General features: G+C 37.6%; 2 protein-coding genes and 1 long non-coding RNA gene across 3 annotated transcripts; 2 read left to right on the top strand and 1 right to left on the bottom strand.

The window, feature by feature from the left end:
- Positions 1 to 638: 638 nt before the first annotated feature.
- Positions 639 to 4002, bottom strand: LOC112771865 (solanesyl diphosphate synthase 1, chloroplastic). Its single transcript, XM_025816685.2, has 6 exons — positions 3347 to 4002; positions 2748 to 2881; positions 2281 to 2408; positions 2061 to 2164; positions 1479 to 1606; positions 639 to 1307 (listed from the first exon to the last, which is right to left on the bottom strand). The coding sequence occupies exons 1-6, from the start codon at positions 3567 to 3569 to the stop codon at positions 759 to 761; spliced, it is 1266 nt and encodes a 421-aa protein (XP_025672470.1). The 5' UTR covers positions 3570 to 4002; the 3' UTR covers positions 639 to 758.
- A 1587-nt stretch (positions 4003 to 5589) lies between these two features.
- LOC140181654 (uncharacterized) lies at positions 5590 to 6859 on the top strand. Its single transcript, XR_011876676.1, has 2 exons — positions 5590 to 6051; positions 6244 to 6859. It is a non-coding gene; the product is annotated as an uncharacterized lncRNA (long non-coding RNA).
- Positions 6860 to 24705: 17846 nt separating this feature from the next.
- Positions 24706 to 25444, top strand: LOC112769964 (uncharacterized). Its single transcript, XM_025814403.1, has 2 exons — positions 24706 to 25295; positions 25366 to 25444. Exons 1-2 carry the CDS (start codon positions 24706 to 24708, stop codon positions 25442 to 25444), a joined length of 669 nt encoding a protein of 222 aa, XP_025670188.1.
- Positions 25445 to 27555: the final 2111 nt, after the last annotated feature.

Genomic DNA, 27555 nt, shown 5'->3' with positions numbered 1-27555 from the left:
CTAAATTCCTCCCACAATCACATATTCTCGACCAAAAAAAAAAAGAACAGTAAGTTCTTGCCAACACCAAAAACCAGAAGCACCCTGCCTAAAAAAAATATAAGTTATTCTACCTGAATGGCTTAGTATTATACCATTAGTAATTCAACAAAAATAAGTATGAAGTGTTCCTCTTTTCATCATCCTCATTTTTCCCATATAACAAATTTATCACAAGTCAAAGGATTCAACTTGCATATTGAAAGGTTATGATTGCAACAAAAAAAAAAGTATGAAAATCTTTTCTAGGTACATGATAACATAGGTAATAAAGTATGGTGACGAGAAATGATGATTTCACAAGCTCAATTGTATGGTATCTTCACAAAATATAGAAGAAAAAGATACAAAAGACAATTTATCATCTTTTCCCTCCCCTCACTGTTTTCAAGATCTCAGAAAAGAACAATGGGGAAAAAAATATTGCAGACATGCTGTTTATACAACAATGGAGTATATATATATATATATATTATTTTCCATGTAATTTAATTTGCAAGTTGCAAATATATTAAGTGATGACACTGTGTTTGCTTTGTTCTTCAATTTCTATAATATAACCCCCCCCCCCCCCCCCCAAAGTAGCTCATGTGGAAGCATTTGCTGGAAATTCTTGAAATGACATAAGTTCAAATGTCATGGTTCTCATCCTTCTATTAGTATCAAAGAATGTTCTTCTGATTTTCTTTTCAATAATATGTTCTCTGCAATACAAATGCTCATGCAATCCTCTGAAGGTTATAGGCTACCATATCCTCAAGAGCTAATCGAAATATGCTTGGAGGAAGGCATTGAAGACTCTGAATAGCAAGATCAGCTTTCTCTTTTGCCAATTCTTGCGCCCTTTCGATGCCACCACAACTCTTGACCAACTTGATGGCTTCGTCAAGGGAACTGGTCTCGCTGAATTCTGATTCAATGATGTCCCTCAACTTTGGTTCTTTTTCCAAGGCGAAAATCACCGGTGCAGTGAGGTTACCTTTGGCAAGGTCAGTGCCTGCAGGTTTGCCTAGTTGCTCGGCCGATTGTGTAAAATCCAATATGTCATCCACAACTTGGAAGGATAGACCCAGATTCTTTCCATATTCAAACATTTTCTCAGTGATGTTTCGGTCGGCGCCACTAAAAATTGCAGCTCCTTTGGTACTGGCAGCAATCAAAGAGGCTGTCTTATAGTAGCTCTTAATTAGATACTCGTCGAGTTCAACATCACAATCAAACAAGCTAGAAGCCTGCTTTATTTCACCACTTGCAAAATCTTTAATAACCTGTCACAGCAACAAGAAGTGTTGAAAAAATCATTGCCTGTTACTGCCAGCAGTGAAAATTTTCAAACAAGAAAACATGGATCTCTTCAAATTCTCTGGTTGGCTTCAAGCGGATAAAGTTTGGAAGTTAAAAATGAAGATTTTTTAAACAGGTATGATAACTGAATTTACCTGACTGATAAGTTTAATAACTTCGATATTTTCAAGGTTGGCGAGATACCATGACGACTGTGCAAACATGAAGTCTCCGGCCAACACTGCCACTCTTGTTCCGAACATTTGATGAACAGTTTCCTTCCCTATACATACATAACAATAACATTGAGTTCAAATAATGAAACTCAAACCAGATGAAGAGATAGTAGGGAAGAAAACCAAGAAACCAATTGTTACAGTATGAAACTTTAAAAAAGAAATCAATATATACTACAAAAATAGCATGTGAAATTATAACTGTTTGTAACATCAGCAATATACTAAGTCTGAAACCAAAAGTTCCAAGATCTAAAGTTCAATCCAATCAAAGTAGAAAAAGATCTATTCCATGTGAACATTGGAAGAACATATCATTTTTTCATTTTTCACTTCAGTTCCATTAAAAATTAAAGCTGACTTAAGTTTTATTCTTTCATCCATTTTTGGAGGGACTATAGCAGGAAGTAGATCATCAGATGATAGAAAAATCAAATGAAAGATTCAACTTTTATTTCTTCAAAAACTATACAGACACTTTTAAAGAGATCACAAGTTTACCTCGTCGTAAGTCACTCTCATCTAGTACATCATCGTGTATCAAACTTGCAGTATGAATCATTTCGATTATCTCTGCTAACCGTCGATGCTTGACAGTAAGGTCCCTAGAGCCATGCATTTAGAAGGTTAACCCTTCAACTCTTTTAGTGTCATATGAATAGAATTTCCACAACATGCAAATAATGTGTGTGTGCACGATTGAGAGACAATTTATGCTTACTTCAAGCCAAGTAGCTCTGCTGTAGCCCGTGACACCAAGAACACCAGAGCCGGTCTCATCCTCTTCCCACCGGCGCTAAATATCTGCTCAGCTGCAGACATTAAAACTGGATTTTCTGCACCTACAATCTATCAGAATTAGAGCATCGTCATCAGATACCTTAAGCATTAATTCAAACATTTACTGTTTGTAAAGTAAAAGAAAATAAAATGCAACAACACCAGCAGATAATAAGAATGATTAGGGCTAGACTAGCAAAATAAGGATTTCAATGAAAGTTAACAAGTCAACAAAAATGAACGCGGGAACTGATTGAGTTGAATCATTGAACAGTGAATATAATTCATTCCATTCAAAGTTCATATCTTTTTCTGGTCAAGTTAAAGGCAAGGCAACAACTCCAGTTCAATCTCAGCATAGAGTAAACACAGAACACAGCATGAATTCTTCGAAGAAGCATCAATTACCGATTGAAGATTTTTGTTGAGTGTCTGCAGGTCATCAGCAACTACTTCAAACAACTTTGATGGTGATATGGGGGTTTCTGAATAACTCTTCAAGTCCAATCCTGTTGGAATTCCTTGAATTGCATCAGTTCCACCTATAAAACGAAAACCAAACCAAATTTTTTCAATGCCTAATAGAACTTACAACTATCATAAGCCTGTAATCAAATACCTATATTAATTCATTCAAACTAGTAAAATTTATCATTGAAGCATCTTTTCCAAAAACTTAAGTTGTTCAGTAGAGGCATGTAAATACTTTTATATCTAATATGCATGCCCCTCACAACCACTTATTTTGGGCTTATTGAATGGACAATGCAGAGGTCTACCCATATATTGTGCTAAAATACAATTTTAGGATTGGGGCAATAAGGATCAAACTCTAAAAATCTTTATCACAAAGGTTCTGAATACCACCATATCATGAACCATCATAGCTATCAAAAGCTATTGAATAGAGAGGCACAAGAATGTTCCTCTATCTAATGAAATTAAGCAACTCAACTACACACTTCATATTTGATCAAAAATTATAATTAAAAACAACAAATTCATACCATTAACAGTAGGTTCAGCAGTCTTCATAGAAGAAACCCTGCACTGAATGCTCCTACTCTTGCAGCAGACAAAATTGGCAGCACCATGACCTCCTCTTCTTCCCCACACTTTAGAATTCACCCTTGCAGCATAGCTTCTCACAGTGTTAGCATTGGAGGAGCATCCACAAGAAACCAAGTTTTTCCCAGCATAATCAATGCTTTTACTTGTCACAGAAATCATTCTGAACTTCTGCGCCAAGCCCAGAAGCTGAAGAATGTGATGAAGAACCAAACAAAGAAACCAATACTAAAATTAAAATCACAAAAGACCCAAATGCGAAATGAGCTCAAGCAGAGACAAAGCAGCAAGTAGCAGCCATTGGAGGAAGGAAAAGAAAGAAAAGAAGTAAGAAAGGGTCTTTTATATGTTTTTCTTTTTTATGGCTCACAAGGTTTTTGAAGTGCTGGTTTTGTAGAAGAACGAACAAACAACACACACGAAAGAGAGTGAGTTAAAAGAGTTTAAGTGAGTGGATCCTATGAGCCCACATCGGATGCAATGCCTGTTCGGTTTTTCTTATCAGATTTTGGTGAGAGAAAAGAAAAGAAAAGAAAAGAGAAGTGATGAGAATGAAATCTGTGACTCGTGCTTCTTTGGACTTTGATTAGTAATAAGATGATAAAATATTTATATATATAAAGAACTCATTTTGGTCAAGTTTTATGATGTCACAGTCATAATTCATTGGGAAAATGTAAGAAATTTTTGGAGTTGATTCATTGCTAACTGTTGTTTATATTATTTTTGGGGTTGGATTTTAGGGTAAATTACTCTTATTTTCTCCCCCCAAAATTAGATAATAAAACACACGTGAAATTCATTAATTTGTCATGTCTCAACAAAAGAAAAATCACCTAACTGTTATATTTTAAAAAGACAGACCCTATATAAAATTAAAAATATTATTTGTACACTAAAATAAGTGACTAAAATCAGCTATTAATGTATTTATATATAATACATGTGTAGTTTAATTTATTTTCAATATGTATTTGTACTCTAATATGTATTTTATCATAGTAACTAATTTTAATTACTAATTTTGATATACATGTAACATAACTCTTATAAAATATATGAACATAAATAATTATAAATTATATTTGAATAAAATCTTATAAAGAAAATTTATTCATAGAAGTTTCAACTTTCTTTTTTTATTAGTTATATCCTTTTTAGGTAGTTCATATTAATTTTGATATAATGCTAAAGTAATTTATATCTATAATGAATTACGTAATTAGTTAAAAAATTGTTTTGAATTATAACATTTGAATTTGATATCCTTATTACATAAGATAAATATCGCAAAATAATAAAAATTAGTCAATAATAAAATTATTATAAATATTAGATATGTAGTTTTTAAGTTTTGAAGTTTTAGATCTGTGAATTTGTTGTTAGTTGATTGTATTTATTGAAACTAAAAAATAAAAATAAAAACTTTTTTTAATCTCTGATTTTAAAGTGAGCTTTTTTTTCTATATTTGCTTTACATAAAAAGATATTAAGAAAATATCATTAATGTCACAAAATATAATCATTAATTTTTTAATGCTATTATATTAAAATGTTGAAAAATAAATTATTTTATTGATTGAGTTTGATAATTACCGAATCTTAAGTAGGCAAAATTTCTTCCGAAAACTAAAATACTGATAATTTCATGGCGAAATTTAATTTTAAACTTTTTTATATATAAAATCTATAACCGATAATTCAATATTAAATTTTAGGAATTAACTAACAAAAACATTAGTTATATGAAGCAACTACAATGTCCTCAAGATTTACAAATTTGATAGATTATAGAGATCAGACAGTAATAATAGTTACGGAAGTGCTACGAAAGGAGGTTGAACATAAGGATAGATTGGTAAATTCAGAGTCAATTTTAAATGAATGGAGTTATGACAATTTAAGGCTCAATCAAAGAAATTTGGTAACACATCAGCAAATTGATGGTAATAATGAAGGGTGGACAAATTTTGTGGGATATAACGAAAAGAATGAAGTGGATTTTGAACTCACCTTTCCGTAAAGTTATAGTTGTAACTATAATGAGTTAGTAAAAGGGATAAAAATTGATAAAGGTTTGAGAGTTGTTGATTGGGCCAACAATGCTAATAATTTCAAAAACAATGCGTTGGGCCAAGGGGGCCCAAGTTCATCAACGCTTGTGAAGGAGGGCGCTGACACTGGCTTTGTTGGGTTGGATCTGCAGAGTGCAGGTCGGGTTGGGAGGGTCCAGGTTACAAAACCCGGATCTCACACTGCTAAAACGCCGCTACGTCGTCCTCGTGCGTTGAGGGGCCATGGCGAGTAGCTTCGGAAAGGAGGAACCTGTGATGGACGCTGCCAAGTCACTCAGGCTGAAGGTGGGGAGGCGCGGCGCCAACTGGGCAGATTGGCGGGGGCTGAATCGGTGCCGTGCGAGCGTGCTATCCGGGAGGAAGAAGACCATGATGCATTTGTTGATGGAGATGGATTGACGAGGATGGTGACCCAAGTTGAAGCCATTCCAAGGCCCGCTGGTGGGGCGCCGGGCCTGGTAGCCGCTGATAGTGAAAGGAAGGCCGGTAGAGGGGCCAGAACAGTGGAGGCAGGGGACTTTACGTTGGAAAAACAGGGTTCACGGATTGTGATGCACCACTATTTCGTGGTACATTTTATGCTTAATTTGAATGGATTTCATCCATTATTCCCACATTTATTCAATGAAATAGCAGGGTTTCATGACTTTCTCCTAATTTGTTTTTAAGAGTGAAAACATGCTTTTTAGGCCCTTAATTGGTTAATTTGAAATCACCTTTGAATCCACTAGATGCCATTATGTGTTTGTTAGTGAATTTAGGTTGAAAAGGCTAGGAATGGATCAAAGGAGTGAAGAGAAAAGCATGCAAAGTGGAGAAATCATGGAGAATCAAGGATTTGGAGTGCATTCATCGACGCACATGCGTGGCAGACACGCTCGCGTGAATTTGAAGTCGCATGGCGACGCGTACACGTGACATGACGCGTACGCGTGGAAAGCAAATTGCCAAGCGATGCGTACGTGTGACCCACGCGTACGCGTCGCAGCTTGGGCGTGACCTCATTAAAGTGAAAACGCTGGGGGCGATTTCTGAGCTGCCCAAGCCCAAATCCAACTGCTTCCAGAGCCTATTACATGCAGAAATCAAGATGAATCAAAGGGAAAAAGCACATAGTTTAGTTTTCTATCATGCTTTAGTTAGTTTCTAGAGAGAGAAGCTCTCTCTTCTCTCTAGAATTAGGTTAGATGTAGATTTGGATTTCTTAGATCTAGGTTTAATTCATGCTTTGATTCACTTTTCCTTTACAATTTCTTGTTCTTCTACCTCTACTTTCTCTAGTTTAGTCTTTTACTCTTGTATTTGTTTATTTTGTTGTTGATGCACTCTTGTTTTGTCTATTTTCCTTTTAATGCAATTTTTGTTTGATTTCTTTTATTGTTGATTTGAGTTGTTGTTGTTAATTTCCTTGCAATTGGTAATGTAGATCTACATTTCTTGCAATTTTATCTTACTTTCCTTTTTTGCCTTCCAAGTATTTGATTAAATACTTGGAAGGATGTTAGAATAGATTTTTGTGTTCTTGGCGTGGGATGGTAACTTAGGTGCAATTGAGTTACTAATGTCCAAGTCTTGATAATTGGTGTCCATTGACTCTAGCCTTCCACTAAGTTAATTAGTGAGATGGTTAGGACTTGTGGATTAGGATTGGTGTAGCTCATTTGACTTTCCTTTACTTGTTAGATGATGACTTAATGAGATTGATCCTTGCGATTATCACGTTGTGGTTAGTAATAAGGATAAAGATCCTTGACCATCATTCCTTGCCAAGACCTTTTTATTATTTGAGTTTCATTTACTTCCTTGCCATTTATTTTTTATGTTCCTAATTCAAAACCCCAAAATATGCATCTCATAACCAATAACAAGAACACTTCCCTGCAATTCCTTTGAGAGACGACTCGAGGTTTGAATACTTTGGTTATTATTTTTATTGGGGTTTGTACTTGTGACAAACAATTTTTTGCATGAGAGAATTGTTTGTTGGTTTATAACTATACTTGCAACGAGATTTCATTTGTGAAATTCTATACCAACCAATTTTCCGTTCATCAAAATGGCACCATTGCCGGAAAATTGCAAATGTGTGCCTTGTTATTGGTTATTGTATATATGTGAATATTGTGAATATGTTTGCCTTTTGTTTCTTTGTTAGTTCTTGCTAGTTTTAGGATTTGGTTTTCTTTGTTTCTTATTTGATTTTGTTTTTATTTGCTCTTGCTATCATGAATTCTCACCCTTTTGGCTATGAGTTTGGTTACAACTAAGTTGTAGGAAATGGGAATTTCAATGGGAATATGCATTAAGGATGGAACAATCAAAGGTGGGAGGAGCCTTAAGCATATGTCAACCTTCTTGGCAACAACCTCCTCCGGTTTCGTATAGGTATAATTCCACTCCTTATGCATATCAATCTAATAGATGTGGTAATTCTTATTGTACGTGTCAACAACCACCACCACATGCCTATGAACCACCTCCTTAACATAGTCCTCAACCATACTCACAAGCCTCTTTTCACCGAATACCTTCCTATGACCCTCATCCATCATATAATCAATCACCCTTACCTCATCCTTGTGACTATTATGTAAGAAAATCCTTAGAGCCATCACAATTTCAACATCAATACTCCCAAGAACCACACATTTCATATGCACCACCTCCATATTCTATCAAGAAGAACCATCTTCCTATTATGATCCCTTTCTCCAAAATGATGAACCCTCCTATCCACCCCAAGCCCCAATGGATGATTTTCTCACTCTATTCCTTCAAAGGCAAGAAGAGATGAAGAGGGAGGTACTAGAATCCACGACCGCCTTGGTAGAGGTGGTAAACCGATTAGCCTCCCAATGTTTGAGCACTCAAGGAACTCCCATGGCCACATGTGGAGAATTAATTGAAGAGCATAGCATGAAGGAGAGATTGGAAACTCTGGTGGCAAATGAGGAATGTTGCTTTGTGTTAGAACAATTTGAGGAACCTATGCTTGTTAAAGAAGAGGAAGAAGTGGTTGAAGACTTAGGAGATGCAGAACCTCCATGGGAATCTAGAGTTATAGAAAATCCCTCTAAGAAGATTGAATTTGATGTTGAGAAGAGTGCACAACCTCCAAACCAATTTTTGAATGAAGACTTGGAAGGAATGAAGCAAGAATTGAGTTCCCTTGGTGATGAAAATCATGCATCAACCCTTCTTGGTGGTGAATCCTTTGAACTTGAATAACCTTCTCCTGGTAAATTTGAAAGTGTTGTGGAGGTAGATTTCTCTCATCCGTTCATTTATGATTTGAGTGATGGAGAAGAGTTAGATGAAATTGATGAACAAACGATTGAATTTGAGAAATCCTGTGAAGAGGTGGAGGTCCTTAGAAAAAGAAGGACGGGAGTTGAATGCGCTTTGTCAAGATCCTTAGAAGCTTCTTTACCTAGGTTGTCGTCCACTCCTCCATTTGAGTGGGTGAAACTCATTTCTATTAGCTTTATTGTCCCACTTAAGTATGGCTTTCTTGAAACGGATGGTCAACTTAGGGCACTTTGCGGGATGAAGCGTAAGAGAAAGATGTTTCGTGGTTAGCGTTGTAAATCAAGGCTCATTATAGTTGATACTTCAAGGATTAGATACAAAGGTTTGGCTAGTGCTCAATTAGATGGGTCTAGAGGGATAATTTGGTGCTTTATTGAGAATTCATCTTGCTTACCACCCGGATGGAATAATGATGATCAACTTGAAGATGGGTGTCAAAACAAAGTGTGGGATCCCGGATCGCACAAGGAGAATAAATTTTGGGAGCTCATGGTTTGTGAATAACTCCATCAAGGCTTGAAGTTATTAATTTTGAAGAATGGAGCTTATTAGAGACTCAAGCATTGGTGGATGTTCCAAGATAAATACAAGCACAAGCCACCTTGATAAGGAGCTCCCCATAAGTCTAACTTAAGGACAATAAATAAAAGTGCTAGGTGGGAGACACCCCACCATGGTAATATCTTTTCATTTTCTTCTTTTGTAAATATTAGTAGAATTAGTTTAATTTCATGTTTTGATTAGTTTGTTGAGTTTATTTGGTAGTCTAATATGTTAAATAAGGTTTTATGGTGTTTTGATAGTTGTTTGGAGGTTTGGAATGTTTGGTTTGGTGCAAGAACATTGAAAAATTTTGAAAAACAGAGCACCAACCCACGCGTACGCGTGGCCCCAAGCTTTTCAACCATCCACGCGCACGCGTCACCCACGCGTACACGTGGATTCAAAATTTCCACCTCCATACAAATTCTAGAGAGTTGTGCCTACTTTGTGCACGTTTTGTGCCTCGAGCACAAGCCAGCCCACGCGTATGCGTCAGGTGACGCGTACGCGTCGCCTCTCTGAATAACACACCACGCGTACGCGTCGCTCCCATTTCACCACCCCACGCGCATGCGTCACGTCACGCGCACGCGTGGATTTCCTTGTTTCACATCTCTTCTTTTCTTTTCTTCTTTCCATTTCTTCTCTTTTCCTCTCTTCTTCCCTTCTCTTACCCATCATCCAACACTACCACACACCTTTAACCATTAGTTAGTTAGTTAGTTAGCTATTTAGTAAGTTTTATTTTTGTTTCATTTTCCATTTTTTTATACGTGTTGGATTATTAATTTTGTTTACTATTTATTGCTGCTGATTGTTGATGAGATGTTATATTAACATCATTGTTGTTAATTGTTATTGTTGGATTCATTGTTGAGGTTGTATTTGGCTACTTAGTTTTGAATTTTTCGTGCTTAACCTTTGTGAACACCAAGTACATGAGAATTGCCTTCAAGCTTTTTAAATCTTTTTGAATTGCATGATCTGGCCACCATGTGATTTGAATCCTTTCCTTTGATTAGGCAATTTCTTGATGGATGTTGTGCATTTATCTTAATGCATTGTGTTTCTTGATCATATGCATCCATATGTTTTTGGCTTGAATGCTTTTATGCTTCTTTATTGCTTGTTTGGTTGTTTTAACCTACGAGTTTAGAGCATCTCAAGCACACTAGAATGAGTGAAGTGCATGCTTCTTTTGTGACATAATTTTTTATGCTAGTATGTGTTCTAAACCGCGTGCAATTTAGAACCCACTCACCTATTTTCATAAATGTCACACTAATTCACTCACTCCATTCTAGTGATTCTTACCTCATTCCAACAATTTACGCTTCCTTACTTTTGTATTTTCTCATCTTACGGTGTTATTTTTTGTTCTTTCATGCATGATGCACCATAAGCAAAAACAAAAGCGGAAAAAAGAATACGCAGCAGCCGGTTGATCCACCAGCTGAAGGTGGCAACCCATGTAGTCACCGTACCCCATTGCTCATCTTTGGATGCACCAAGGACGGTGCAAACTTTTAAGTGTGGGGAGGTCGTCCGGCCAGTCGGCGTTTTTGGGTGACAAGTTTCTAAGCCCAACACTTTTGCATTTCATTTTTAGGTCTTTTAGGATTGTTTAGTTGTGTTTTCTTATTTTGCATATATATACATAATAAGCTTAGTCAAGATAATGAAATTTTCAAGAAATTTATCTATAGGGCACCCCAATTTATTTGAGTAAAAATTTTTAATTGAACTTGCTTGAATTATATATTGTGGATCATGTTTTTGAGCTAAGAACACAAGCATGTGAGATTTGAGCCTAATTGTGTGGTTACATCTTATAACCACTTATTTTCATTCTTGTGTGCATTATTCTCTTTCTATGATTGTAATCTTTGATTTGTTTGATTCTTTATGTCAATTATTTTGTGTATGAATGCATATATATGATTGAGGCCATCATTTTATTTAGCTCACTTACCCAAATAGCCTACCTTTTATCTTCCATTGTTAGCCAACTTTGAGCCTACGATTAACCCACTTTATTCTTAATATTAGCATATTACAAGCCTTAAAGCGAAAAATAATAAATGTCCTTTATTTGGATCTTTGATTAGCTTGGGCTAGTGAGTGTGTATCATTCAAGTGCAGGAAAACTTGGGACATTGGTTGAGAAAAAGTGTGTGTTTTGTATTTCTATTGTAAATATTGAGAATTGGGTACATACTCATGTGTTAATTAAATGTAAAACCATATGCATTGATGCTCTTGTATATACTATATTGCAAAAAAAAGAAAAAAAAATATATATATAAAGAAAAAAATAATAAAAAATAGAAAAAGAAAGAAAACGAAAAGCAATAAAAAAGGGACAAAATGCCTGAAGAGAACTTTTGCGTGGTCTAGAATTCAGAATAAATTTTCGTTGCAAGTATAGCTTCTAAACTAACAAAAGTCCTTTCTTACAAACGTTTTGGTTGTCACAAGTAACAAACCCCTAAATAAATTGATAACCGAAGTTTTTAAACCTCGGGTCGTCTTCTCAAGGAACTGCAGGGAGGTGTTCTTATTATTGGTTATGAGTTTTGTAAATTGGGGGTTTTGAAAGTAAGGAACAAGTAATTTAAATGGCAAGTAAAATAAATAAATAACTATAAAATAAACTCTTGGCAAGGTATGAGAACTTGGAAGTCCTATCCTAGTTATCCTTATCAATGGTGATGAGAATTGAGTTTTAATCCCACTTAGTTAGCCTTTACTAAAGCAAAGGAAGGTCAAGTGACTAATCAGTTTGATCCTCATGTCCTAGTCAATTCCTAAGAAAGGACTGGAATTATTGAAGTTCAATTCAATTAGCAAAGACAACAATTATCAATCACGTTGAGTTTGATAACTCAAGAGTTGCCAATTAATCAACCAAAGCCAAAAGGGGAAAAGTAAACTTACTCGAATAAAAATGTCTTCAGATTGGAAGCAACAGTAGCATAAATAAAAGAAAGAAATAATAAACTGAAATGCCTCAAATTATATTAAATAGAAATTCAAATCTAAACATGAATGGTTCATAAGCCAATTTGGCAACAAAAGTAATCGAAGGAAAGCATTAAAATATCTAGAAGTAAAAGAGAAATATAAAGTAAAAGGAATATTGAACCTGATAAGGAGTTGGAATACTAAATTGAAATAATAAGAAATCCTAATCCTAAAACCTAAGAGAGAGGAGAGAACCTCTCTCTCTAAAAACTACATCTAAACTATGAAAAGTAAATAATTGGAGAGCTCCCCTATGAATGGAGGCATTCCCCCCACTTCATAATCTCTAATCTGTGCCTTCTGGACTTGGATCTGGGCCAAAAAGCGTTTCAGAAATCGCTGGGAGCATTTTCTATAATTTCTGGTGTGTGGCGTCTGTCACGCATCCGTGTGAGTCACGCGGTCGCGTCATCTGGAGTTTTTCTTATCACGCGTTCGCTTCGGTCATGCGTCCACATCATCTGTGTTCTGCTCATGGCGCGCGTCCGCGTCAGTCACGTATTCGCGTCACTGTCTTTTCGCGCTAGGCATGCGGCCGCGTCGTCCATGCGTTTGCGTCGCTGTCAGTTTCTTCAAAAACTCCATTTTGTGCTTTCATTCTATTTTTGTATGTTTCTTTTCTATCCTTTAAGTCGTTCCTGCCTTAGGAGATCTGAAACTTCTCAACACACAAATCACGGCATCGAATGGTAATAAAGGGTGATTAAAATAAATAATTTCAAAGCATAGGAAACATGTATTTCACATTTATCACATAATAAGGAAGGGAAAGTAAAACCATGCAATTTACATGAATAAGTGGGTGAAGGATTGAATAAATCTCTTGAATTGAGCACAATATATATCATAAAATATGGGTTTATCAACCTCCCCACACTTAAACAATAGCATGTCCTCATGCTAAATCCAAGATAAAGAATAAGGTAAGGTTAAAGTGGTGAAATCTCATGCAATGCAATCTATTCTAAATGCAACTACCTAAATGAATCATGCAATTCTAATTGTTATTCACTTGTATATAAAACTTACATGTAGTTAAATTAATTCACATTCTCAAGGAATCATATATGCATAGCCAACCTTAGATAATGTTAAAGCGCTTTTACAATTGAGATGGGTAAAAATATTTTTCAAACTTGCAAGACAATTAATAATTTAAGCAGAGATATATGGTGATGAGCTATTGAACCCTCACTGGATTTTGTGTTTACTCTCTAGTCACTCAGTGTTTATTGGGTTAATCACTCTATTCTTCTTTTTATCCTTACTTTCTATAACCTTGTTCTTCATCTAACCAATCAACAATTATAGAATACAGACATACAAAAATCATGAGGTCTTTTTCAAGGTTGTAATGGGGCTAAGGTAAAGGTAAGGGTATATGTATAAGGCTAAGTGAGCTAATAAGTGAATCCTTGATTAGTCTAAGATCTCACCTAACATACATATTTTGTAATTCAAAGCTTCTTAACCTATTTGCCCAGATTTTCTCACTTTGTATTGCAAGCTCATGCATTAATTTTAATTTTATCCTATGTGCATTGATTCTTTTTATTTTGTAATTGGAAAATTTTTGTATCCCCTTAATTAAATACCGAAAATAAAATAAAAGCTTTTTTTTAATGCACATGGTAATTCAATTGATTTCACATGAGCATGCTTCCCAAAATTTTTATTTTGAATATTTTTATTCTTTTTAACTTTCTACCTTTGTTTCTATCATCCATGTTCCCATAAAGTTCCCCACACTTAAACAATACACAATTTCTATCTTAAGCTAACCAAGGATTCAACTTGAGATTTTTATTTTGTTTTTCTGCTTAAAGCTAGTAATGTGGTTTATAGAACAAGAGGGGATTAAAAAGCTCAAGGGGGCTAACAAGGGTGATGTAAAAGGCAGGCTAATTTGGGATACGTGAGCAAATATTTCAAGCAATGGCCTCAATCATCTCTTAGTATGTATCTATATTCTATATTGGACATATAGATTAAAACAAAGCAAAGAACATCAGAATAAAAAGAAGGGCGAAACACACAAGAATGAAATTTATGGTTTGAATGTAACCATACAATTAAGCTCAAAACTCACAGGCTGTGTGTTCTCTAGCTCAAAAATCATATATCAGTTATACATGTCATGCAAGTAGAAATTAAGAGTTCTCATTATTCTCAATGTAAAATTTCTTGGGTGGCTTTAAAGTTTTAGTGTTCCTCCTTGATGAAATGTTGTTAACTAACTAACATATTATGCTATATATACAAGGTGTGTGGATTGTTGTTGATTATGTTAAAGTTTCTAGTTTACTTCCTTTTTATTTTCAATTTAAACCAAACTATCATATGCTAAAATGGTAAACTATACTAATTAATCCACATATTCTATAACTAATAAATTTATAATTGCAACTAAACTAAACGGCTAAAATATAAACTAAGGTGCAAAATGCAGATATAGAGTAAAAATACATAAAAAAAGGACAATGTATAAGTACTGAAAGATAAAAATGAAAATAAAGATTAAAAATACATAAAAATAACCAAAATAAGATAAAAGAGTCTGTAGTGGTTCACCAAAAAGATACGCCAGAGATGGCAACCTCCCCACACTTAAAATAAAGCATCGTCCTCGATGCTCACTCAAGCTGGGTGTGAAGGAGTGTCATCACTAGAAGGATGGGCTGCTGGAGTCTCAGTGGTGGCCTGAGGATCTGCAGACTGGATAAGGGTAGGAGGATCTGTCTGCTGCAACGGAGGCTCTGACTGAATAGGAATCTCGGGATCTGCGGCCTGTATCTGGTGTGGCTCCTCCTGCTGTGGCACAGCCTGCTCCGGGTTTGCCTGCTCAGCCTGGGCATGTGTCTCCTCCTCATGGGCACTCGCCTCCGCCTCAGATGTGTCAGAAGGGGTGTCAGGCTCGGAGGGGATGTCGCCGCCGGATCGGATCATCAACTTGAGGTGCTCATAGCGTCGCTTGTTGCGACGCTCCATACGGTCCAAGCAGGCGAAGAGTCGATGCACCAAATGGTAAATAGGCTCAGGAGCAGGTGGAGGTGCAGTGGGTGGGGTTGGTGCAGCAGTGGAAGAAGAGGGAGCAGCTGAAGGCGTGGCTGTCTCAGCAGAAGCGGTGAGGAATGGAGGTGCATAGCCTAAAGCCCGAAACTTCCTGCTGTGAGGGATAATCTTCTTGCAGTCTGTAGCAGGTGGCTTCTCATCAGCATCCTCCCAAGGCACGTCAGCTCGACGGCCTAGCTGGGTGACCAGGTAAGGGAAAGGAAGGGTGCCTCTGACATGGACCCTGGCCATAAAGTGCCGGATGAATCGTGGCAAATACAGGTCCTTACCCTCCTGTACACACCAGAGAAGGGTGATCATACTGGCAGGCAGCTCCGTCTCATGAGTGCTCGACATAACAAAGTTGCTCAGGATCTGGTACCAGAGCCGAGCCTCATCATTCAAATACATAAGCTTGATTCCTTTAGGCATTGTGGCGTTCTTACCCATGACCCATGGGATAGTAGGGTCAAGGGCTATCCTCTCCTTGATAGCATCCCAGTCAAATCTCAGAAACCTCATATCCTCTTCAGCCTTTTGGTAACCGTCAGGCTGATCTGACTTAGGCTGAAGGCGCAGAATATCCTCAATGGCCTCTTCAGTGACCAGTATCTGTTTCCCTCTGAGGTTCACTGCATCCAAGGAAGTCTTGAAATAATTGCAGTAAAACTTTCTTACCCAGGAAGCATTGACCTCAGTCAGGTTTCTCTCCAAGAAGAACCAGCCTCTCTGTTTGATCTGATCGGAGGTGTACTACTGCAGTTCTTCTGGAATTTTAGAGTCCACTCTAGGTACAGGTTTCTGGAGGTAGCAAACACTGGATACTTCAGCTCACAGTATCAGTTTGCAAACTTGATTGGATCATTGGCAGGGAAGAGCTAGTCAGCCTTCTCCTGCGGGGTAAAGTGCTTTTCCCGACAGGAGTCATCATGCATAATCTTCAGGATAGACATAGAGGGTTCACCTCTTTTTCGTTTGCCAGTTGTTGCCTTTCCTTTTACCTTTCTTTGAGGGTCAGACATCCTGAAAAACAGAAATCTAGGATATAATAAAAGCAGGAAAATAAGTAGGCAAATAACAAGATAAGCACAAAGTGGCAAAGGAGCAGTAGAATTATGAAATGAGTTGAATAATTGTGCATATTGGATTGTTTCGGAGTTAAAAAGCGGAGATGAGAAATTTACAATCCAAAATGTATTATAAGGAGAATACTTGTTAATTAGGAGCAATAATAATCATGCCATGAGTTAAAAAGTTGAGAGAGTTAGTCAAAAAGCAGAGGGGGAAGTTAGAAAGTTAAAAGTGGTTAAACTTTGAAAAAGAGGTTAGAAAGCAAAAATCAGTGAGTTAGTAAAAAGAAAATCAGAGTAAGTGGCATGATGATCGGTTTCTAAGTAACAAGAATTTCATCATTTTAAGCAACAGTCAACTCATATTCAAAAAATATCAGGTTAGTGATGATGATTCATAAAGATATAAAAATAGCAAAAAATTAAAATCGAATCATCAAAAGTGCAAATTTATTAACCAGGAAATCGAGAGGAATAAGAATGCTGGCCCGTGCATTCATGAAGTGGTTTGGGAAAAACCAAGTGATGCCAAATTCAAATTGCCAAACCAAAATATGAATGAATATCAAAATAATTTACAGAAAATTGGGCAGCATTTCGGCTAAAATTGGATGATCCCGGGTAATAAACAGCACGCAGAATAGTTCATATAAAGTAAAATAAAGCTGTAATTACATATACGGAATATAAACATGAAATAGAAGTGTAAAAAGCAGCATGAAACAGTAAAGAACAGCATATGAACAGTATTAATCATCACAGCAACAGCTGAATTGCGAAAATTATAAAACAAGTAGCATGAACAACGCAATTAAACAGGCCTAAATCCACTAACCACATCCTAGCTACCTAACCACCTAGAATCAACTACAAACATGCATCTCTAACTAGCCTAATTTTGAACATAATTGAAAACATATGCAACTAACTATGAATGAAAGAAAAATGGCATTCGGCGGAACCTGGTAGGCGTATGAACAAAGCTAGGGAACAGAGAAATGGCGTGGGTATGATGGTGGTGCTGGGAGGGGGGCACGGCGGTGGGTGGCTATTTGTGGTGGCAGGGGGTTTCGGGTAGGGTGATTGGGGGAGGGGTGGTTGAAGAAGGATGGGGGTAAGGTTGGTGGTAGTGGGAGGCGCGGCGGTGATGGCGCGGTGGTGGTGGGAAGAAGAGGAGAGAAAGAGAAGAAAGAGAGGGAGGAAAGAAGGAGGGGGTGGGCGTCGCGGTTGTGGCTGGGTGGTCGGCGCTGGTGCGGTGGTCAGGGGTGGTTGGCAGTGGGTGCAGAGGAAGGAGGGAGAGAGAACAGGGGGGTTGGGGAGGGAGAGTGGGGCGCAATGAGGGTAGGGTTTCGCGTCACTGGGGTTAGTGAATTTGAATCCACGCGAACGCGTGGGGCACGCAGTCGCGTGGCTAGGGTGGAAAGGGGTTGACGCGATCGTGTGGAATGGGTAAAAGGATGAATGACACGGTCGCGTGAGGCATGCGACCGCGTCGCTAGAAATTGTGCTAAACGCACAATTCCAGTGTCGTTTCAGCGCAACTCTCTGTCTCCTTTGGGGTGTTGTGCAATCCATGCGACGCGAACGCGTCGCTCACGCTTCTGCGTGGGATGGGTTTTTTGCAAGTGACGCATTCGCATCAGGGATGCAAACGCGTGGGCCCTTTTGTGCTAAACGCACAACATCCGCACGATTCCAGCCCGGATTTCTGGGCGTTGGATTATTACGCCGATTTCCAGATTACGCGTTCACGTGGTTGACGCGGACGCGGACGCGTGGGGGGTGGTTTTTGCAACTGACGCGAACGCTTTAGCGATGCGGTCGCGTCGCACGCCCTTTCTTTTTTTTTATGCAATTATGCAATTATGCAGATATGCAGTATGCAATGCGAATGAATAATATTCAGGTTCAATGAAAAATAATATAATATAAAAATAAACAACACGAAATAAAACTTGAAAAAGAAACGACCATACCATGGTGGGTTGTCTCCCACCTAGCACTTTTAGTTAAAGTCCTTAAGTTGGACATTTGATGAGCTTCTTGTTAAAGCAAACCATTTGATGAGGTTCTTGTATTAGGTGGTAATGGCCTTAGGATGGGTGTTTCCAGTGGTTCTGTACGTTCTACTCCCTTGTATTTTTCTGTGGATTCCTCCACTTCTTTGCAAAATGCTTCAACTGCAACTGTGTCCTGGTCAAAATCTTCTATGTCTTCCTCATCACTTAAGTCATACGCTGGAGGTTGACAGAAATCTACCTCTGCATCATCTTCGTATTCACTTGGGAAAGATTCTTCAATCTCGGAGAATTCACTTGCGAGTGCAAGTTCATCACTAGGAGAACTTGACCTGTGACTATCACTATCAAGGAAACTTACGTCTTGGGTTATTTCGTCTAGTTCTTCATGAAACACCTGCTTTGGGGATTGTGCACTATCCTCCATAGCATCAATTGTAACGTCCTTGACGGAACTTTTTCACAACTCTGGATTCTCATGGAGGTTCAGCATCTCTTAAATCTTCAACCTGTACTTCTTCTTCTTGGATAATTTGAGCTTCCTCCAATTGTTCCAAAATAAAGTTATGCTCGCTACTGCCTACTGGGGTTTCCAGTGTCTCCTTCATGCTATGTTTGTCATTAGATTCTCCACATAAAGCTATTGGAGTTCCTTGAGTGTCTAAACGTCTGGAAGATAATTGATATATTGCTTGCTCCAGCTGATGAAGGGTTGTATGAAGTTGATCTACTGTTTCCTTGAGACGAACCTGTGATTCTCGAGGTGATGGATATGGACATGGTACACAGGAAAGTGGCGGGGTTTGGGAGTAAGTGGATTGGAGTTGGGATTGTGGTAGATAAGGGTCATATTATGGTGAATGGTGAAAAGGAACTTGTGAGTGTGGTGGTTCAAATCTACGTTGAGAGGATGGTCTATAAGCACAGGGTAGGGCTTGTTGGTAATTACAAGGGGGTCCACCATGTTTATCAGCTTGGTATGCATTATAGAGTGATCCTTGCCCATGATATCTTGGAGGGTGTTGTTGCCTAAAAGGTTGATCAGATCCTCTTGACTCCATCCATCTTTGATTGCTCTGACCTTGATGCATGTTCCTGCTATAACTTCCGTTCCCTTCAACAATATTAGAACCAAACTCAAAGCGAGAGGGGTGAGAATTCATAGTAGCTAATAAAAATAAAAGGGAAAAACAAAAACAAATAAACAAATAAAATAAAAATATTTACAATAACCAATAATAAGACACACGTTTGCAGTTTCCCCGCAACGGCGCCATTTTGAAGAGAGAACTTTTGCGTGGTCTATAATTCAGAATAAATTCCCGTTGCAAGTATAGCTTCTAAACCAACAAAAGTCCTTTCTTACAAACGTTTTGGTTGTCACAAGTAACAAACCCCTAAATAAATTGATAACCGAAGTATTTAAACCTCGGGTCATCTTCTCAAGGAACTGCAGGGAGGTGTTCTTATTATTGGTTATGAGTTTTGTAAATTGGGGATTTTGAAAGTAAGGAACAAGTAATTTAAATGGAAAGTAAAATAAATAAATAACTATAAAATAAACTCTTGGCAAGGTATGAGAACTTGGAAGTCCTATCCTAGTTATCCTTATCAATGGTGATGAGAATTGAGTTTTAATCCCACTTAGTTAGCCTTTACTAAAGCAAAGGAAGGTCAAGTGACTAATCAGTTTGATCCTCAGGTCCTAGTAAATTCCTAAGAAAGGACTGGAATTATTGAAGTTCAATTCAATTAGCAAAGACAACAATTATCAATCACGTTGAGTTTGATAACTCAAGAGTTGCCAATTAATCAACCAAAGCCAAAAGGGGAAAAGTAACTTACTCGAATAAAAATATCTTCAGATTGGAAGCAACAGTAGCATAAATAAAAGAAAGCAATAATAAACTGAAATGCCTCAAATTATATTAAATAGAAATTCAAATCTAAACATGAATGGTTCATAAGCCAATTTGGCAACAAAAGTAATTGAAGGAAAGCATTAAAATATCTGGAAGTAAAAGAGAAATATAAAGTAAAAGGAATATTGAACCTGATAAGGAGTTGGAATACTAAATTGAAATAATAAGAAATCCTAATCCTAAAACCCAAGAGATATGAGAGAACCTCTCTCTCTCTCTCTAAAAACTACATCTAAACTATGAAAAGTGAATAATTGGAGAGCTCCCCTATGAATGGATGCATTTCCCCCACTTCATAACCTCTAATCTGTGCCTTCTGGACTTGGATCTGGGCCAAAAAGGGTTTCAGAAATCGCTGGGAGCGTTTTCTGTAATTTCTGGTGCGTGGCGTCTGTCACGCGTCCACGTAAGTCACGCGGTCGCGTCATCTGGAATTTTCCTTATCACGCGTTCGCTTCGGTCATGCGTCTGCATCATCTGTGTTCTGCTCATGGCGCGCGTCCGCGTCAGTCACGCGTTCGCGTCGCTGTCTTTTCGCGCTAAGCATGCGGCCGCATCGTCCATGCATTCGCGTCGCTGCCAGTTTCTTCAAAAACTCCATTTTGTGCTTTCATTCCATTTTTGTATGTTTCTTTTCCATCCTTTAAGTTATTCCTGCCTTAGGAGATCTGAAACTTCTCAACACACAAATCACGGCATCGAATGGTAATAAAGGGTGATTAAAATAAATAATTTCAAAGCATAGGAAACATGTATTTCACATTTATCACATAATAAGGAAGGGAAAGTAAAACCATACAATTTACATGAATAAGTGGGTGAAGGATTGAATAAATCTCTTGAATTGAGCACAATATATATCATAAAATATGGGTTTATCAATGCCCCAAAGTGAAATCCAATAATAATCAATGCATATGAGTTGTAATCAAGAAAAGAATGCATAAGTGTGTGAAAAAGTGAGAATTATGGGTAGTTAAGTTTGTTTAGAATTGCATAGGTTGTTATATAGGTTAGGTGGGAAGTTTAAGTTAATCAAAGATTCAAATTATAGTCCACTTGACTATATGCATCTTACCTTGACCCTAACCCCATTACAATCTAAAGAAAAGACCTCATGATATTTGTATGCATGCATGAAATAATTGTTGATTGTTAGATGAAAAACAAATCTTGGAAAGCATGATTAGAGGAGAATTGAGTGAATCAACCCTATACACTTGAGCGACTAGAGCGAATACACATCCGGTGAGGGTTCGATTGCTCAATTGCATGTTTTCACCTATGATCATTTATTTTCTTGCAAGTTTGTAGAATCTTTAATAACTCAATTCAATTGTGGTTTGGCTTGGTTGTTAATACCCTTAGCCCTTATGCTTATATTAGTTTTTCTTGGGGATTGATTTATTTTGACCAAGTAATTGCATCTATTTAGATAGTTGCATGTAGATAGATTGCATATAGTTTATTTACACTGAATAAATGATAGTACCCTTTGTCTCTTTCTTGGTTTAGCATGAGGACATGCTATGGTTTAAGTGTGGGAAGATTTGATGCACCATTATTTCGTGGTACATTTTATGCTTAATTTGAGTGGATTTCATCCATTATTCCCACATTTATTTAATGAAATAGCAAGGTTTCATGACTTTCTCCTAATTTGTGCTTAAGAGTGAAAACATGCTTTTTAGGCCCTTAATTGGTTAATTTTAAATTACCTTTGATTCCACTAGATGCCTTGATGTGTTTGTTAGTGAATTCAGGTTGAAAAGGCTAGGAATGGATCAAAAGAGTGAAGAGAAAAGCATGCAAAGTGGAAAAATCATGGAGAATCAAGGATTTGGAGTGCATTCATCGACGCACACGCATGGCAGACGCGCGCACGTGAATTTGAAGTTGCATGGCGACGCGTACGCGTGACATGACGCGTACGCGTGGAAAGCAAATTGCCAAGCGATGCGTACGCATGACCCACGCGTATGCGTCGCAGCTCGCACGTGACCTCATTAAAGTGAAAATGCTGGGGGCGATTTCTGAGCTGCCCAGGTCCAAATCCAACTGCTTCCAGAGCCTATTACATGCAGAAATCAAGAGGAGTCAAAGGGGGGAAGCACATAATTTAGTTTTCTATCATGTTTTAGTTAGTTTCTAGAGAGAGAAGCTCTCTCTTCTCTCTAGGATTAGGTTAGATGTAGATCAGGATTTCTTAGATCTAGGTTTAATTCATGCTTTGATTCACTTTTCCTTTACAATTTCTTGATCTTCTACCTCTACTTTCTCTAGTTTAGTCTTTTACTCTTGTATTTATTTATTTTGTTGTTGATGCACTCTTGTTTCTTCTATTTTCCTTTTAATGCAATTTATGTTTGATTTCTTTTATTGTTAATTTGAGTTGTTGTTGTTAATTTCCTTGCAATTGATAGTGTAGATCTACATTTTTTGCAATTTTATCTTGCTTTTCTTTTTTGCCTTCCAAGTGTTTGATTAAGTGCTTGGAAAGATGTTGGAATAGATTTTTGTGTTCTTGGCTTGGGATGGTAACTTAGGTGAAATTGAGTTACTAATGTCCAAGTCTTGATAATTGGTGTCTATTGACTCTAGCCTTCCACTAAGTTAATTAGTGAGATGGTTAGAACTTGTGGATTAGGATTGGTGTAGCTCATTTGACTTTCTTTTACTTGTTAGAGGATGACTTAATGAGATTGATCCTTGCGATTATCATGTTGTGGTTAGTAACAAGGATAAAGATCCTTGACCATCATTCCTTGCCAAGACCTTTTTACATTTGAGTTTCATTTACTTTCTTGTCATTTACATTTCATGTTCCTTATTCAAAACCCCAAAATACTTGTTTCATAACCAATAATAAGAACACTTCCCTACAATTCCTTTGAGAGACGACCTGAGGTTTGAATACTTCGGTTATTTTTATTGAGGTTTGTACTTGTGACAAACAAATTTTTGCATGAGAGGATTGTTTGTTGGTTTAGAACTATACTTGCAATGAGATTTTATTTGTGAAATTTTATACCAACCAATTTTCTGTTCATCAGATTGGTGGAGCTGTGACGTTAGTTGAGGGGGTTCATGGTGACGAAGATGCGAATGTAGGGGCGGCCGACGGTCACGGTTATGGTGCCACTCATCAAAATAGTCGTGGTGCTAAGGCAAATTTAGCAAATCAAGGCCTGGGAATTGATTCTCTTGGTGAAGAAAACTGCTAATTCAGAATGAGAAAGAGGGCTATGGTGACAGAGAGGACCATATGAGAGAAGAAGGGCTTGCCAATGATGATGAGGACAGCGATATTGAGTATGAAAAATTGGAAGAGCAACTGTTAGAAAATCAAAGGACTTTGGATTTAGCAAAAGAATCAGGAGCAGTGCTATATAACAAAGAAGATGGCATTATGGCTATCTTCCAAGAACAGAATGAAGAAATTACTCAGAAAAGATTGGCAAAACAGAAGGCTAAAGCTAGACGGAGCAGGCCTAAACGTTACAACAAGGTGTCTAATAATAATTTAAAATGATTGTTAGCTCTGGAATATTAGGGGGTTAAGAGGTGATGGGAAGTTTCCAATGGTGAAAGACCTTAAGAGAAAATATAGCTTGAATATGTTAGGCTTGGTAGAGACTAAAAGACAATTAGTGACAAGATTTAATATTTTGAAAATTTGGGGAAATGGTTGTGTGGGGTGGGAGTATGTTGGGTCTGACAGTGCATCTGGCCAGTCGTTGTTAATGTGGGATGATGGTTTCTTTAAAATGAGAAATTGCTATAAAGTTGAGAGATGGTTGTGTGTTGAAGGGATTTTGTCGGAGACTTCTATTAATTGTGCTTTTTTCTTGGTCTATGGTGCACATACTAGAGATGAGAAACTTGTTGTGTGGAAGGAGTTGAGTTACGTGGCTGGCTTGTTTCAAAGACCCAGCTATTTTTTGGGGGACTTTAATGAGATTACACAGGTGGAGGAAAGGCGAGGCTCTGATGGCTTACCTTCAACGACGCAAGATTTTAAGGACTGGATAAACGACATGGGTTTGGTGGAGTTACCGATTACTGACCGTAAGTTTACATGGTTCAGAGGACGTTCATGTAGCCGTATTGATAGAGCTCTGGTTAGCTTGGAATGGCTAGAGGCATTTCCGGAGACTCGCTTAAGAGGTGGTTCACGGGGTTTGTCTGATCACTACTCGATTATAGTGGAGGATAAGAGGCAAAGGAATGGACCAAGGCCGTTCCGAAGTCTAGATTTATAGTTTACACATGACGGGTTTCTAAGAATGGTCAAGGAGGAATGGAGAGGGTTAGGAGAAGTACAATTCACCGAAAATTTGAAGGCTTTGACGGTTCCTTTAGGGAGATGGCATAGAGACAACTTTGGTGATATGGACAAGAAAATCATGAAATTTGAGGAAGAGATTAAGAATAATGATGACATGGTCGGTAATGGGAATTATGATGGAACAGTGGAAGCAAGAAGGAGGGCGCTAGTTACTTGCTGTGAGAAATGGTATGTGAGGAAAGAACTACACTGGAAGCAGATGTCGAGGTCTAGGCATGCGAGGCACATGGATAAAAACACGAGATACTTCCACAACTTAGCTTCCGCGATAAGGAGGAATAATAGGATTGATGCTCTGGTTATTAATGGAAGATTGATAAGAAATCAAGTCAGGATCAAGATTGCCATCAGAGAATTTTATAAGGGTTTATATCATCAAGAGCAGTCTCCTATGGTGTATTTTAGAGATGGTCTGGTAGAAATGATCGGCGAGCAGGATGCTATGGCTTTAGAAGTGCTACCGACTCCTGAGGAGGTTAAAGAAGCAGTGTGGGATTGTGAATCTTCTAAGACTCCAGGAAGTGACGGGTACAACATGAATTTCATAAAAAAGTGATGGGATGATCAAAGCGGTACTGGGTTTCTTCCAATCTTCCAGGTTGCCGACAAATGCTAATGTCATTTGGGTGGCGCTGGCTCCTAAGTTTACTGGTGCTAAGGAAATCAAAGATCTGTGACCGATTAGCATGGTGGGGTGTGTGTATAAGGTAATCTCAAAGATGATGGTTAGGAGAATGAGAGCAATTATGCCAGGGTTAGTAGGCGAGACGCAGAGTGCATTTGTCAAGGGCAGGAAGATTCATGATGGGGCCCTTATCGCGTGTGAAACGATTTAGTGGATCAAAATAAGGAAGAAGGAAGCAACAATAATAAAGTTAGACTTCCATAAAGCATATGATAGAGTCAAGTAGAGTTTTGTAGACCTTGTGTTGTAGAAGATGGGTTTTGGACGGAAATGGAGGGAATGAGTTATGGAGTGTGTCAGTACGTGCTCTATGTCAGTATTGATAAACGGCTCGCCGTCAAAGCCATTCAAGATGGAATAGGGACTGCAACAGGGTGATCCTCTGTCTCCATTTCTATTTGTACTTATTGTCGATGTCCTGCATAGGATGATTGGAGAGGCTGTTAGAAACGGACGCATATCGCCGTTGTTGGTTGTAAGAACCGAAGTTTTTCTATAAAACCGTTTTAATAAAAATAATAATTTTAAGTTCCCGAGATAGATTCAAAATTTAGAAGTTTTAATTTGAAAATATAAAAGTGAAATTTGATTTCAATGAATTTTTCTAAGTTGGAAAATGTATCTTTTGTGATAGGTTTTTGTAAAAATGCGTACTGGCGCTTAAGCTGGCAGTACCGGCTTTAGTCTGTTCAGTACCGTGTATGTTGGAAAAATAAGATTTGGAAAATTGATTTGGTGTTTTGAAAGAACAAAAATAATTTAGAATTAAAAACCGGGCACTAGTTTTAAAGGTTTTAGCCCAAAGTGGGCCAAACGTACTAAAAACCCTAACGGGGTGGACTAGGCCCAAACTGGGCCCAAGGCCCAACATATATATACATGTTTAATGAGCTTTCAGCTCATTTTTCACCTCCAAGAGAGAGAGGCGCAGTTTAAGAGAGAAGGGAGAAGAAAGGGGGGTAACACTATTTATCACCACCTTTCGGGAGCCATATCTTGAGCTACGAAGCTCTAATTGACGAGCCGTTTACAGCCACACGAAACTCTTATCGAGCTCTTCATTTTTATCTAAGAAAATCTGGTGACCTCTAGTAGTGGATAATTGTCGGATTTCGCTCCAATCACCGTTGGATAAGCTTGTCTTGGGAGTTGGTGGTGGCTTTTGATTTGGCTTTGGTGGTTTGGAGCTTGGTGGAAGCTTGTTGGAATCAAGTTTAGTGTTTGAGCATATTGAGAATCGGCCAAGATATGATTTCGGTTTTCTTTATGTAATATGTAATGTTTCGTGAACCTTAGGCTAGTTGACCTTAAGATAAGATTGGATGTTTGGGTGTATATTTAATTGTATGTGATTTTGATGTTTGAAGATAAGTTGTATGGTAGGGATGATGATATAGAGTTGTAGAATGTGGAATATATAAATTTTGATGTTGATTGTTGGTGATTAATGACTATGAATATTAATTATGAGTGTTGTGATTTATTATTGTTTATGAGGATTGTGGGAAAGTGAATGTTGATAATAATTGCTAATGTTGAGATAAATTGTGGAGGAGTATGAATATTAATGTTGATGACAAATGGGTGAAGGATGTGAGCTTTATGAGAATAATGTGAGAAATAAACTTTTTGATGAATTTAGGTAATGTTAGATATTGCTTGGTGATGATAATTGAAACTGATGAGGATTTGTAGTGGTTGTTGATGTTGTTATTGATTGACGATGATTATGAATGTTTATGATGATTTTGGATGTTGATGATTAAGGGTTTTGATGGTGTTGAATGGTGTAATTGGGATATTATGGATGGTTGAGTGACAAACCCCAATTTGACGGTTTGTTTTGCCTTGAATTTAGAACATTTTGATAACCTTTTGTCACATTTAGCCTAAGAATTAGCATGGTTTTGTTATCTCTTCCATGATTGTGCTTAAGTGTAAAAAGCATACTTTTTAAGCCTTATTTTGGTGAATTCTAGTTTCTCTTTGATTCCATAAGATGCCTTGATGTGTTTGCTAGTAATTCCAGGGTTGAAATAGGCTAGGCATGGATCAAAGGAAGCAAGGAAGGAAGCATACAAGTGGAGAGAAGCATAAAAAGTC

Source organism: Arachis hypogaea, chromosome 18 (genome assembly GCF_003086295.3).
Source record: "Arachis hypogaea cultivar Tifrunner chromosome 18, arahy.Tifrunner.gnm2.J5K5, whole genome shotgun sequence".
Classification (NCBI taxonomy): Eukaryota; Viridiplantae; Streptophyta; class Magnoliopsida; order Fabales; family Fabaceae; genus Arachis; species Arachis hypogaea.
This window is presented reverse-complemented; position numbering and strand designations above follow the sequence as displayed.